This window comes from Danio rerio, chromosome 12 (assembly GCF_052040795.2).
Source record: "Danio rerio strain M-AB ecotype USA chromosome 12, GRCz13ab, whole genome shotgun sequence".
NCBI lineage: Eukaryota > Metazoa > Chordata > Actinopteri > Cypriniformes > Danionidae > Danio > Danio rerio.
In genome coordinates this window covers 34,256,424-34,270,428 of record NC_141032.1, presented here as the reverse complement: position 1 = coordinate 34,270,428, position 14,005 = coordinate 34,256,424, and the positions used below count along the sequence as shown (strand labels likewise).

Below are 14,005 nucleotides of genomic sequence, written 5' to 3'. Positions count from 1 at the left end.
ATGCCAAATTCTGACTCAACCAACCGAATGTCAGCAGAAATCAAGATTTATCAGACCAGCGAAAGTCTTTCAATCTTCTATAGCCTTAGTTTCCTGTGTTTTTCTGCCGACCTTTCACCTCAAGGTTAAATGTGTTGGGCATTCAGTGATGCTCGGTTCTGCAGACCTCGGTTGTTATGAGTGGTTTTTTGAGTTACTGTTGCCTTTCTATCAGCTAGAACCAGTCTGGCCATTCTCCTCTGACCTATTTTTCTCCTCTGACCTCATTTGCGCCCACAGAAATGCCGCTCACTAAATATTGTCTATTTTTTGCAGACCATTCTCTGTAAACCTAGAGATGGTTGTGCATGAAAATCCCAGTAGATCAACAGTTTCTGAAAAACCAACAGTCATGCCACATTCAAAGTCACTTACATCACTTTACTTCCCCATTCTGATGCTCGGTTTGAACTGTAGCAAACCGTTTTGACCATGTCTACATGCCTAAATGCATTGAGTTGCTGCCATGTGATTGCCTTATTAGAAATTTCCGTTAGCAAGCAGTTGGACAGGAGTACTTAATAAAGTGGCCGGTCAGGGTATGTCAGTAACAGGGACTACAGAAATCAAAATGTTACAAGAGGCATGCCACTAAACCATACCTATTTTTCATAGTAATAATCCTAGGTCTAATTTTGTCAGAAAATTCATCCTAAAATCCAGGACCAACCAATAATAGGACTGTATTCATAATGCAATACACCCTTACATGCTACTACCGTATACCATGTATGTACAAAAAATACGGCAATTCTCTATTTGGTTATTATTCTGCGATGAGATGAATCATTATAGGCATCATTTAGAAGCAATTTGGTTAGATATTTTTGAGTTGCAGAGATCTAAAGGTCAGTGAAACGCTGGTGGGAAACAGCCAAGCATAAATAATGTATCGTCCTCCATTTGTCAAGGAAAAAAGGAGTATAAATTAACAAGAGCTAATTATTTACTTGACGTAATTATGTGTAATTATTAAGCCATTTGCCTTGGGCTCATTTCTGTCCTCTGTGTAGGAAGTTGGATGCCTTCATATATGATGCAGCAGTTCTTAATTATATGGCTGGCAAGGATGAGGGCTGCAAGCTGGTCACCATTGGTAGCGGGAAGGTGTTTGCTACCACAGGCTACGGCATTGCTCTGCAGAAAGACTCCCGCTGGAAGCGCCCCATAGACCTGGCTCTTCTCCAGTTCCTGGGAGACGGTAAATTGCACTAGGGGGGACCGGAACTGGTCCACACTTAATATCCTCTGCCCCAGCATGAAAGCTATCACATTCTCCTCTTAGTGTAAAAAACTCAATGTGCTGAGAATTGAGAGGTTATGAAAGGCATTTCAGTGCAAACAGCAGGTAAGAGAAAACCTCAGACGAATTTGTGGGCAACCATACTGCCTATTTTATTTTGTTTCATTTTTTTATTTTTTATTTTGATAGATTGGTTGTTTGATTGATTGATCCATTGATTAATTGGTTGGGTGGTTGGTTTGTTGATTGATTGATTGATTGATTGATTGATTTGACTTGACAATGCATTTCTCACCATAAATGTTACATGCAATTTTATCCAAATTAGGTAGCTTTTTTTAACAGCCTTTATATTGGGAATGCACATCTAGTGCTTCAAAATAATGTCCAGGTTGGCACATTATTTCATATTGGGGCAGACCACATATGTGATTCTTATGTATCCTCTTGTTTCTGTCATAGTTGAGTAGTCTTTGCCTGCCGCTGTTTCTGGCATTGTTCCTGACCCTGTTTCCTTTCATGCAGGGGACACACAGAGACTGGAGACAGTATGGCTGTCTGGAATATGCCAGAATGAGAAAAACGAGGTCATGAGCTCTAAACTAGACATAGACAACATGGCAGGTGTTTTCTACATGTTGCTTGTGGCCATGGGTCTCAGCCTGCTGGTCTTTGCTTGGGAACATCTACTTTACTGGAAACTGAGGCACTCTGTTCACAAATCTGATCGTTTAGACTTTCTGCTGGCCATTAGCAGGGTAAGATTGCAGTGCTCATTTCTTTTTTAATGCCTTTTTGTTTAGATTTATACAATGTAATGGTTTTAGGGCTGTGTATTTATATATATTAGTTTTGCTTGGTTGTTTTTTAAAGAAATTAATCATTTTTTTTGCAAAGATGTGAAAATTTATATTTTAAATACATGTTGTTCTTTTGTATGTTATATTCATAGAAGGACCCTTAAAGTATTGACACTTCAAAGACAATTAGTCAAGTACCACATCTGCATATTATAATGATTTCTAAAGACCTTTGTGAAATTATAGAAAAAAAGCATGCTATATTCTTATATTTAAAAAAAATTATCTCTTTGCAAAAACTGTAAACCAACCACTTAAACTCCTTAATTCATTCAATTATTCATTCAAAAATACACTGACATTTTACACTCATAATTACAATCAAAACAATAGGGATATGCGATTAATTGAAATCGTATCGAAACTGTGATTTGAACATGCATGATTTCTAAATCGCCTTGCAGCACGATTTTTCCACAGTATGCTATTTGAACCAAATCTTAATGCATTGTGGCTAAAGAGAGGGCGAGAACAGGAAACTGTGCTTAATGACAAAAAGCCTGCATAAATAGGGATGATGGGTTCAGCACAGGATGACTTGGTACCTAAAAAGTCAACACATATGGTGTGGGATTACTTTGGAGAGAGGAAGGCTGATGTATCTCTGAGTCAGGTAGTTTGTAAACCTGTCAATCACATATCGCGTCTAAAAGCATGGGGAAAGTGCAAGGTGCATCGTTTCCTTCAGCATTCAACGTGATTTGTGCTCACGCTCCTCTGTCATTGCTCAGCGGATGTCAAACTAACAAAACATTGCTGCAGTCCTGATACAAGTTCAATTCGTGAATAAAATTAAAAAGCACCGTGTTTGTCTGAGGTAATTAGACTAAATGTGTGTATTCTATATAAAGTATGAAGCTGATAACTCAGTTCTTGTTACAGTATGACTCACGTTACACTTGCAGCATTCTGAAAGTAGATATATTTTCAACTAGGTGCGCATGGAATACGCCCGTGTATCCCTCCCAATATGCACGCAAGATGGGCGCCTACATTGGAAATATCAAACTTGTGCGCACAAAAGACGTGAACGGCCTATTTCATAGCAACCTCACAAATGAGGTCTATGATCTATCAATGGGAGAAAAAAAAAAATCTGTCGACATGTACAAAAGTACACGCAACTACTTCTGAAGCTGCCTTTCCACTGCACACGACATTTGGACACGACTGTCGGAATACACCCCCTTGTGGCAGCCGCACAGTATTTTCAGTCTTGTCATGCACCACGGGGAAGAAGCTGATTTCATGGTGTCCGAAATAAAGGAGGGCAAAAGCAAGAGCCTTCATTCTCTGTGTGTTTACATGAATGAATGAATACTAGAAACTCATAGACCGCTAAAATACTGGAGGGAATGTGGAGGCAACATTAAAAATAAATATTTTTATTACTTTTTTACTTACATTTATGAACAGAAAAGTTTATATATATATATATATATATATTCAAAAAAATAACCAAATAAACTCATATTTCTCATCTCGCGCGCACGATCTGCTTGGACAACACTGGAATACATCATATCCGGTCGGCAGGTAGCATACGGTCTAGTCGCAGGAGTTCAAATATTTCAACGGATCCGCAGCTCAATTTGGATCCGAATTTTCCGCATACGGAGATGATCGGAACTCAACGCAGCTCCCGGACTACTCTCCATTGGAAATGAATGACTTCCGGTCTGTCGCTTGTCGTTTGTCGTGTGCAGTGGAAAGGAGGCTTGACATATGTTCAAACAGAACATCTGAGCCTACTTGTGTTAGACGGCATACCACACACACACACACACACACACAGTAGTCTATTTCTTTGTTTTGTCATAGGGTCTGCTCAGGAGATTATCTATTGCACCTTTACTAGGTGATTTTTATTTTATTTTTAACCTATTTTAGAGACATGTTACAGGTGTTTTCTAAAGTTCTGATTGTTTTCCTTTAGAAAAATGTTTCAGATTCACACTATAAAATCTGTGTGTCAAAATCAAAATCTCAATACTGTTCAAGAAAATCGTGATAGGATTCTTTTGCCCTCACTGCCCTAATCTACTGTATAATATTTTACTAAATAAGATGTTTGGGCAAATTAAGTTAAAATATGACCACATTATTGTAGAACAAATAATGAAATAATTCACCATTAGGAGACACATTAAACTTTGACACGAAACACTGAACTGATCTTTGTCTCCTACAAAAATATAATCTGTTGTATTAATCATTATAATGGAGAAAAATTGTGAATGAATCCAATGAAACGCCTTCAAAATACCACTTATCTGCAGGAATACACTCTCATTACTCACTTTATGTTTTAGGGCATATACAGCTGCTTCAATGGAGTCGAAGACATTGGCAGATCTACTGGCATACAGAATCCAGATATCACCGCCAATTACGCCCAGGCCAACATGCTGAAAATGCTTCAGACAGCCAAGGACATCGTCTCCTCTGCCAAAGTTGAGAACTCTTTGGATAACGCCACCAAGACCATTGAGAACTGGAGCAGACGGAGTGGCAGCCTCCCAGCCCGTATCCCACTGGTGACAACCACAGAAAAAGTTCCCGGTCACTTCTCCTATATTGCTAATGTCGCAGAGAACCACATACCTCACATGCAGCGTTCCATAACTCCACCTTTCACACAACACACCACAACCACCAGCCCACCGCTAATGGTAAACCACAGAGTGTTAACACGGCCAACTCCTCTACGCTACACGCTTCCCGCCAGGACCAGGGGTCTCTACGATGGCATGCTTCCTGTATCCAGTCTAAGCACACCGCATCTTGCCATGCATGACCCTCCATCTGACCTGGCTCACACAGGTTCCTCCTTCGTCCCATATAGAGACATTTACACCGAACACCACAAGTCCTGTCACAATGACTTCTCAGATGCAGTCAGGCGGAAAAAGAGGCCCCAAAATCTCCTGGTGGAGTCTATGGATTTGAGGGGTCTTCATGATTATAAAGACCAATTAACATGTCACTCCGAAGCAAACTGTTTTCCTGAAAATCATCTTTCCTCATCCTTCAGTGAAAATCCCTTTGTGGTAGCAGATGCAGCTTGTAACTCTTGTGCCAAAACTTACTTTGACCCTGCATTTGATGAAATACCTTTGATAGGGAAAAGAAAGCTTCATCGCAGACCATCGTTCCTGAAAGCCACTTGGGGTCCAGACAGAGTAAAATTCCCAGGTGACAGACCCACTGCTGCACCCCCTTCTAGAGTAACTATACCTGATCTGTTCCCTTGCGTGGATGTACACGGACGGGTGAGGAACACCATGTGTTATGCTCAACCAATGGATCACACCTACCTTCATGCCTTCCGGCGAAACTCCAGGAAAAGTCAGAAGCTGAGACATAGCCAGTCCACCAGGCTGCCTTCCTACAAGGAGGCGATTTTCCACAATGTGGCAGCAGTCAGGAGGGCATCCAGCTTGGTGCATAGACCCTACTCCTACCCAGAGCTGCCAGTCTACCAGAGCCCACTGTCATATGGACCAGCTGAATTATGCAACATCTTCCCGTGTATGGGACATCCCAGTGACAGTGTATATGGAGGGTATAGGGCACCCGCACAGCTACAGGATGGCCATCTAGTGCCTGTTCCAGGCAGCAGGGTTGTTCATAGCAGCCCTATTGTGCCCATGACATGGGGCAGAATTTCAAGTCTGGAATCAGAGGTGTGAACTTGTCCTTCCATGTGCCAATTATGAACTATTTGGACCACAAGCTTCTACTGACTTAAATGACTTTGCCTTTAAAGACCAATTCACACTGCACCGACAGACAGCGACCAGCGGCAACAGACACGTTCATCTGGTTACCTCCATTGGCTTTGGTCAGTGCTTTTATTTAGTTATTGGATGTGGTAAAGCTGCATTTGTCAGCAATGTCTAAAGTGAAGTGACTGTTAACAATGGTTGGAATCACTTGGAGGAGTGTGAATTGGCCTTAACAAGATAGTTCACCCCAAAATGAAATTTGCTGTTAATTTAGTCACCCTCAGGCCACCCCAGATGTGTCTTTTTTTCTTCAGATGTTTTTTTTTTTACTCTTAATGTGCTGTTAGCAGTCAACTTGCTTTTTTTAATCACCAAGGACCACAGTTTCAGCTAAAAACTTTTTTAACGTTCCATTCAAGAAAAAATTCATCTGGGATAGCCAGAGGTTGAGTAAATAAACTGAACATTTTCATTTTGGGATGAGCTGTTCCTTTAACACGAGCAGAACACAAACCATGGTTATTGTTTCATTTGTTTTCATTTCTTAATATATTTTTTTAAGTGCAATAATGTAATAATTGAGGGATTTATTTAGGGAAATATTCAAACGGTTAAATTTGAAACGTATGGACATGTAGAACTGTAAACTATTAGCTGTTCTCTTTAGTCCACCAAATGCAATATATTCCTATATGTGTATTGGACAGGATCAAAGGGTGTTTCTTAAGAGGTTGTAGTAGTGAAGTCAAACCGGGACACTAAACTATACGAAGTGTTCATTTTGAAGTACATTTGCTATTATACAGTGTGTGATTCTCTATGATATTGAAATTTTGTAAACACTTCAGACATATTGTTCGATATTTTTTATTTTAACAGCAGGGCTATATAAGTGGATTCTTCAGGCTCTAACGCTCCCTTTCTGTCTCTCGTTCAATGTCCAATCTCCTATCTCTCTCTCTTTGCTGTGAGCAGGCTTTTGAAGACGAGCAAATTGAATGGTACTCTAATATTAGCATCATCAAGGATCTTCACACTTTAATAAATCACAAAGGACCATCAGTTAGTCCTTTGTAACTGCTGTCTTCTTTAGATGGCTGACGGATATAACTCTTTGAACACTGCCTTTTATATGCAGAGCCATGGCATATTTTAGACCCCTTTTAACAGGGATTGGCTATTTGCAGTTGTGACACGATGGAAAGAAGTGGTTTAATAACATCCCCCAAATATGTCTGCTGACATTCATACGATCAGGTTTAGAGTAGAAATTCTGCCGTTGATGTCGAATGACTGCTACAAAGTGTGTTTGACCCGTATACTAAACCTCACATACCCATGAGGAAATCTGTCTGTGCCTCAAAATAAACTTGCGATGCTCCAGAGTGTGAAAGAGCGAGAGAAGGATGGTGCAACGCATGGAAAAGAAGAGAAACCACAAGGAAAGGAGAAACCACATTTCCTTCTGTCGGGATTTAAGCTACAATATCTGAATGTGTACGAGCTCCTGAGACTCGTTTGAGGTTGTCACGAAAGTCTCATTAAAGCAACATTGCGGAGTGATCATACAGGAGGACGTGCTACCAAAAAGTGTCCTTTACTCTAGGATTTCATTATATGGGCTGTCTCTACCGCAGGGCGTTCTTGTGATGCTCAAGGTGACCTGCGCTGGGGTAATTATGCTGTAAGGCTTTTGTTATCTCTCGATAAGAAGCCCTCGTTTCAAGCGGTGAGCGAGGAGCATTTGAGAATCTAAACATCGAGAAACTTTACACTTTTTTCTTTTCAACACAAGCTTTTCTTTGCTATTGCCATATTACAGTTCATAGTGCAGCAGAAGTGATTTAATCTTCCATACTGCCAGCGTGCACAGATAGATTTATGTACCACAGAATAATTGCACTGTTTTCATATTGTTTCTGTGACATCAAAAAGAGGCCTGGCGCAGAACAACACCACATTTCATTTTCATAAAAAAACCCAAGCACAAGGAGAGGCAGACTAAAGCCATCATCATCATCATTGCGATCCCAGCAAAGTCTTATTTCTCTGTGTTCCTGAAAAGCGTATTATTGAATGATCTCGCCAGTTGATAAATGATTCAATACATGCATATAAAAACATCAAGGAAGGCTGGGGACCGTCCTCTGGAAGAAATAAGCAGCGATATATCAACGCCACAGGTAGCTGTGGTGAAAAATGAAATGCATTTAAAAGTCAACAGGGCCTGGTCTCATCCAGGCATGTGAAAGATGCAATGGAATGACGAGGCAGACGTGTGTTTGCAGAACATTAATAATTCACATTCATTTGAATGTGTCTGATCAGATTTGCTTGTGATTCAGCCCCATGGAAATCCCCTAGGACATCTATTGCCACTCATGTAGTTATAAGAGTGGTGTTTTTCTACCAGAGGGGTGTGTGATATTGACAATTAATCATAATTAAATTAGTGTATTTTTAGTGTGTTGATAATATTAATATTAATAATGATTTCTCACATTTACATAGGGCTTTTCTGGACACGCAAAGTGCTTTACACATTTTTGGGGGGAATCTCCTCATCCACCACCAGTGTGCAGCATCCACCTGGATGTTGTGACAGCAGCCGTATTGCGCCAGACCGCATACCACACCAGCTTATGAGAAGAGGAGACAAAGTGATGAAGCCAATTATCATATGGGGATGGTTAGAAGTCCATAGCAGGTCAGGACAGAAGCCAGTGGGGAAATTTGGCCAGGATGCTCGGACCCACTGAAATGACACCAGAATTTGCGGCTTCATGCTAATCATTCACCCGCCACCCGCCTGCACATATAGTTTTATCTAATATATGTATCCACACCCGACCCGCGCCTAATCGTCACTTAATAATTTAATTCTTTGTTTATTGCATGTTGATAGGTCACCGTGGAGATTAACAGCGCATTCAGTGAGCTATAATCTGCGTATCTCTGATTGTAATATAATACGTTAATCTTAAACGTTTTTAAATGAACATTTATTTATAAAAACAAAAGTTATTCTTTAGACAACATTTTCTTCATTTTCAAATAGATACAGAAAGTAAAAATAAGACATTTTAGCTTTTACAGATACAGGAACAAGATAACAAAAACGGTGCCACTTCAGCCTAAATAGCATCTGTTTTGTTTACTTGGCCCTTTTTGAACAGTAGACTACTCTTGCACTTCATCCATTATTTTGTGCGTGTCATCTTCCCATTCTGCAAAGCCCACTCTGCCTTTTTGCTGGTCCACTGCAATGTATTTTTTTATCAACCGACCCGCCTGACCCGCGGATTATCCGCAGAGCCCGCGGATATAATCGCCATCCGCGCATGACTAAGCCCTACTCTATTTTCAAAGGACATCCTGTGATTTTTAACAATCACAGAGTCGGGACTAGGTTTAACATGTTATCCAAAAGACACGCTCACTGAGAAATATAGAGTCTCCTTCACTATACTGGGGCATTAGGACCCACACAGACTGCAGGTTGAGTGCCCCCTGCTGGTCTCACTGACACCAACATAGTTTTTTCCTTTGGTCTCCCATCAAGGTACAGAGCAGGCACAGCCCTGCTTAGCTTCAGTGGGTGACCATGTCAGAGTTGCAGAGAGCTAACTCTCGGATATCTTTGCTGGTTTAGACCTGTAATGGTTAAATATGACAGTAAAACAAACAAACAAAAAAAAAACTCATCTTAATGTGTAGTTCATTGAATGATTCACTCAAAAAGAAAAGGCAAAATGTGTCTAAATGTAATTTGCTCAAAATTATGTTATGTTTTCTGCCATAGTTGCTTGCACTTACAGTACACTGATTCTGGAAAATGGCCCTATTGCTTTTGTGATATTACTGTATCATATCACAAAAAACACTAAACATTTTATGTTAAAACTTTTATTATAGATATATTCTGACAATATTCGTATCACGCTTTATTAAGCAGTAAATGATTTTTAACTGTCAAGAAGTGAGTGACGCAGTCCATAACACTGTTAAAACAGCAATTACAATGCTATAGTAGACAATAAAAAATATTAACAACAGGCTCATTGGAAATACGTGCCACAAGCTACATTTTTGTAGGCCACAAACCAAAAGGACGTACTTAACGTCTTGCAGTTTCAAAGCTAAAGTATGCAGCAGAGCAGTATGACTCCAATACATTGTTTGTTCCTTTTCACATTAATGATATTCACAGACACATATGTTCAAAAAATAAAGGATCTTTTTCACGTGGCTCTTTACACAACATCAAATAAATACCACAAGTCAACTATTATTTGTAAGCTATCTACAAAATGTCAATATATGTACAAAATTTCTGGCATGGTTAGTTTGCTCGGTCATTCACTTTGTACAGTGTTGTACTTGTGATGCAGAGCACTTAAGTTTGAACCACAGTTTCACAAAAGAGATAAAAGCAATGTAGAGTCATCGGAAGACTTAGTGGCAATTTGCTTTTGGGCTTAGGAATGAGATTGGATCAGTGGTTATCTAGGTGATCTGTGCAACAAGTGCAACAATCTCCTGGATGTGTAACTAAATGTAAAGCATATCCCAAGTAACATTTTTCAGTTTTGCAAAAATGTAGACAGTGCCCCCTAGTGGATTTTTAATCTGAAACGTGCAACGCAATGTACTCGGAGCAACATATGTTACTTGGATATATATATATACCTCCAATGAGCCTGTACTGAAAGTGTACAAAAACCATTTTCACACAGAAACTGCTAGTAAATTCACAAATAAATACAAAATGCCATGAATCACTAAATTAGACATAAAACTGTAAAGTAGAAAAACTAAAACAGAATTTTCTTGTAAACACCATTTCATAGCAAACTGTCGCAGAGCCATTCTTGAAAGAAGGAGAAATAAGGGAAATGCTATACAAAAGGCAAGGGAACGCACACATTTCTAGACATGCTCACAATAAAACAATTACTCACACCTGCACTGTCATGCCTTCATTTCATTGCTTTTCTTCAGGGCTGCAAATTGTCCCAGATGCTGCTGGTCACCTTGAGCCAAGGGCTTCACTGCCTGGCAGGAGAAGGGGAACTATGGAGAAACACACCACTGAGAGGCTGCCAGTCAGAAAGTCCATCAATTAACAACTCAACAGGCTGATAAACGAGTAGGTTTCCCCCTGCACAACAATCAACAACTTAAAATACATACAGTACATTTATTTACTTTGTTGCAAGCCTATCAATGCGCTATTGAATGTGGTCACAACACGAATGATGCTAATGTTAATGAAAGCTTCCGCACAATCACGAGTACATTGTCTGCACTGAGCTTATCCAAATCGAATGAGGGGATTTTTATCAAAATTGTAGCACAATGTTAATTAACCTATGAGTATTACGTGTACTATACCGTTCTGTGTGATTTATCTCATCCACGACTAGCAAGCGATATCAGGAATCCAGGGTCTGTCTTAATCTATCTAATCTATAATTGAAGAGCTGTAACTAAACGTTGCACAGTAAAGGAGCTGTCTGATTGGGTTCCGATGGGTTTCCATAGTTTATAAGCAACTTTTATATGATGTATGTATTCGGTTGTTTTTGTAAAAGTTTGCATCGGGTCTGGCTGGACAAATGTTTAGTCTTCTGATTGTCATATCATACTCACGAAGAGACCTCGTGCTCACTGTTTTAATTAAAGGAAACCCTGTGCTGTGTGAATTAACGGTTCTCAACCTTTGTACTGATCATCTGTTCTAGCTCTCATGATGTGACAGCAGGTCACAGACACTCATATCTTATTGACCCTATTCCCCCCCAATCCTGCCGAGCCTTCGGTATGAGCTCACGGGACGGGTTCTGGGGTTATTAGCTTTGGTTAAGCATCCCCTTTGAGATGGCTCTGTTGAATCAAAGACATGCGCCGTCGGCTAATTATTTCAAAAACGTTCATGGCGAGGTGTTTCGAATGACAACTCTGTGGTAATAAAGGGATGTTCTTGTCATTAGTGGCTGGTTATCTTTGTCTGTACATGATTGCAGGTTGTAGCAATGAAAAAAAGGTAAGGAAAGAGTCATTTTAACAGAACTGCGAGTTTATAAGTTGTTAATTTGTTTTAAGGTCAACTCAAGATTATGCAATAAAATCACATAATTTATATAAAAAAAGTAATCATGAAGCTTTAATATTAATCGTGTATATACACATTTGAGAGTGTGTATTGTGTGCTAATATTTTCTTATATTTATATTCATTAAAGGTGCAGTGTGTGAGTTTGACACAAAGTGGTTGAAATAGGTATTGCATTCCTGGATCAAAACACACGCAAACACAGGTTGCCAGATCAACATCTGATGATCAAGCTTAAATGCTTATTTAAGGCTAATTTGCGTCCTAAATAAATGCAATGGGACACGATAAAAGGAGTTTTTGTCCTAACCAATACCTGAAATTTATATTTTAGAAAAGTTTCTTTTTTTGCAGCTGAACAACAGAAAATGTGATGACAATGATCACCTCAGATACACCTCATGTGCTTTATTCAGTGTTAAACGCTAAATGCTATTACATGAGTGAGTGCATATTCGGTGCTTCTGGATGGCTGTATGTCGTGTTTTGTCTGGTGCAAACAGTCAAATTGCTCATCACTGAAAATCTTGTCATGTAGCGTGTTGTTAGGACATGGGGTTACAATGTAACCTGCTTACCTAATGTTTACGTTCTTAATATTTATATTATTTGATAACCAATAACCTCATGTGGAACTCTGAATCTGTGTCTCATTTCGGAGTCTGCTTCTGTCCACATTTTCAAAGCAGAATATCTGACTTTAGCATTCTTTTTTCAGATAAAAAGAATGTTCACATGGCATGTTTCTTAAATATATGCAAACATATTATGGTATTTTTATGCTTTAGAAGAGTCAAAAACATATAGCACCTTTAATGTGCATATTCTTACTTATTCCTTTTTTAAGCGATGCATATGTACAGCTTTCAAGTATATACTTGCTTCTCTGAATCAAATTCATTTACATTTTTCAAAAGTTCTTTACGGCAGGGATTCTCAACTGGTGGGCCAGCGATCCCCCAGGTGGGCCACGAGAATTAATTAAGCCTAACTCTCAATATTACCCTATAATTTTTGGATTTCATTATTAATATGCTATATTAAAATGATCGAGGTAATGCACTTTCTTCTGTTCTCTGATTGATAACTTCAATTTCGGTGCAAAAACAGCCTCATGATCGCATCTTCAACTAGCTTCATAAGCTATGCGTGAATTAAATTTCTCTCTTAATTTATTTATGTGTGAATTATTTTATATATCTGCATAATTGTCCAAATTAATGTCCTGCGAGTGTTTATAACGGACGCGCACCCATACAAGAGGATCTAGTGAGGCTCAATGGTGTTTCTGCCATAGAATGTAAAATTAACTTGCATATGAGCTTCAGACATGATCTGGCGGAGAGCTTCACTCTTCCTGTCGACGATCTGCCAATAATATCCAGCTGCAAACTCAAGCGCCATCAGATCGATGTGTTTCAACAGATTTAAGGTTTTAACAGATTTTTTAGTCAGTCCAGTTTAAAGCAGAAGATGGTCTTCTGCAATCTCCCTGTTGACCTGTGGTTCTCTTTGAATCTTTGTATGTTTAAAAAATATAAATATATAAAATTGCTGCTTTACAGCATAAAACAGCAATTGAACCACAACTCACAAAAAGACATTTAGGAAGCAAATAAATGTAATAAACAGCAGGATAGAAATGGCTAACTATTTCCAAAAGTTATCCAACTATTTAAAAAGTTGCTCAGGTTATCCACAGACTCATTTCACTTTCTAATAAATGCATCAAGCTGCATATTAACAACTCAGTCGTCAGTTGTTAATATTGGTAGCCAATTGGTAGCCACATTACCACATTGGGTGTGAATTATTCTGTAATAATTCAGTTGTCTGTCATCAATTATTTGTTACCTTTGTAGATTAAAAGTAAATAATTATGTGGGAAATAAGTCAATTAAAACCCAGTAAGAAATCTGCTCTTTTTAAGTGAATTTGAATTTTATTTTTCCTCAACACCCTCTGGCTCAGCTGGCCTGCAGCAGTAGCCCCACCCTGAAGTCTCACTATTGGTCGAGCTG

The 14,005-nt window shown here is 39.2% G+C and overlaps 1 protein-coding gene across 6 annotated transcripts in view; it reads left to right on the top strand.

The window, feature by feature from the left end:
* Nucleotides 1-11,859, top strand: part of grin2cb (glutamate receptor, ionotropic, N-methyl D-aspartate 2Cb) — a 110,462-nt gene extending 98,603 nt beyond the window's left edge. For all 6 annotated transcript variants that reach the window (XM_087276560.1, XM_087276563.1, XM_087276562.1 and 3 more), the window contains 3 exons: nt 1,053-1,240; nt 1,808-2,040; nt 4,455-11,859. In XM_087276560.1, the coding sequence (XP_087132686.1) occupies nt 1,053-1,240; nt 1,808-2,040; nt 4,455-5,834 (1,801 nt within the window). In that variant the 3' untranslated portion in view covers nt 5,835-11,859. The remainder of the gene's footprint in view (nt 1-1,052; nt 1,241-1,807; nt 2,041-4,454) is intronic.
* Nucleotides 11,860-14,005: the final 2,146 nt, after the last annotated feature.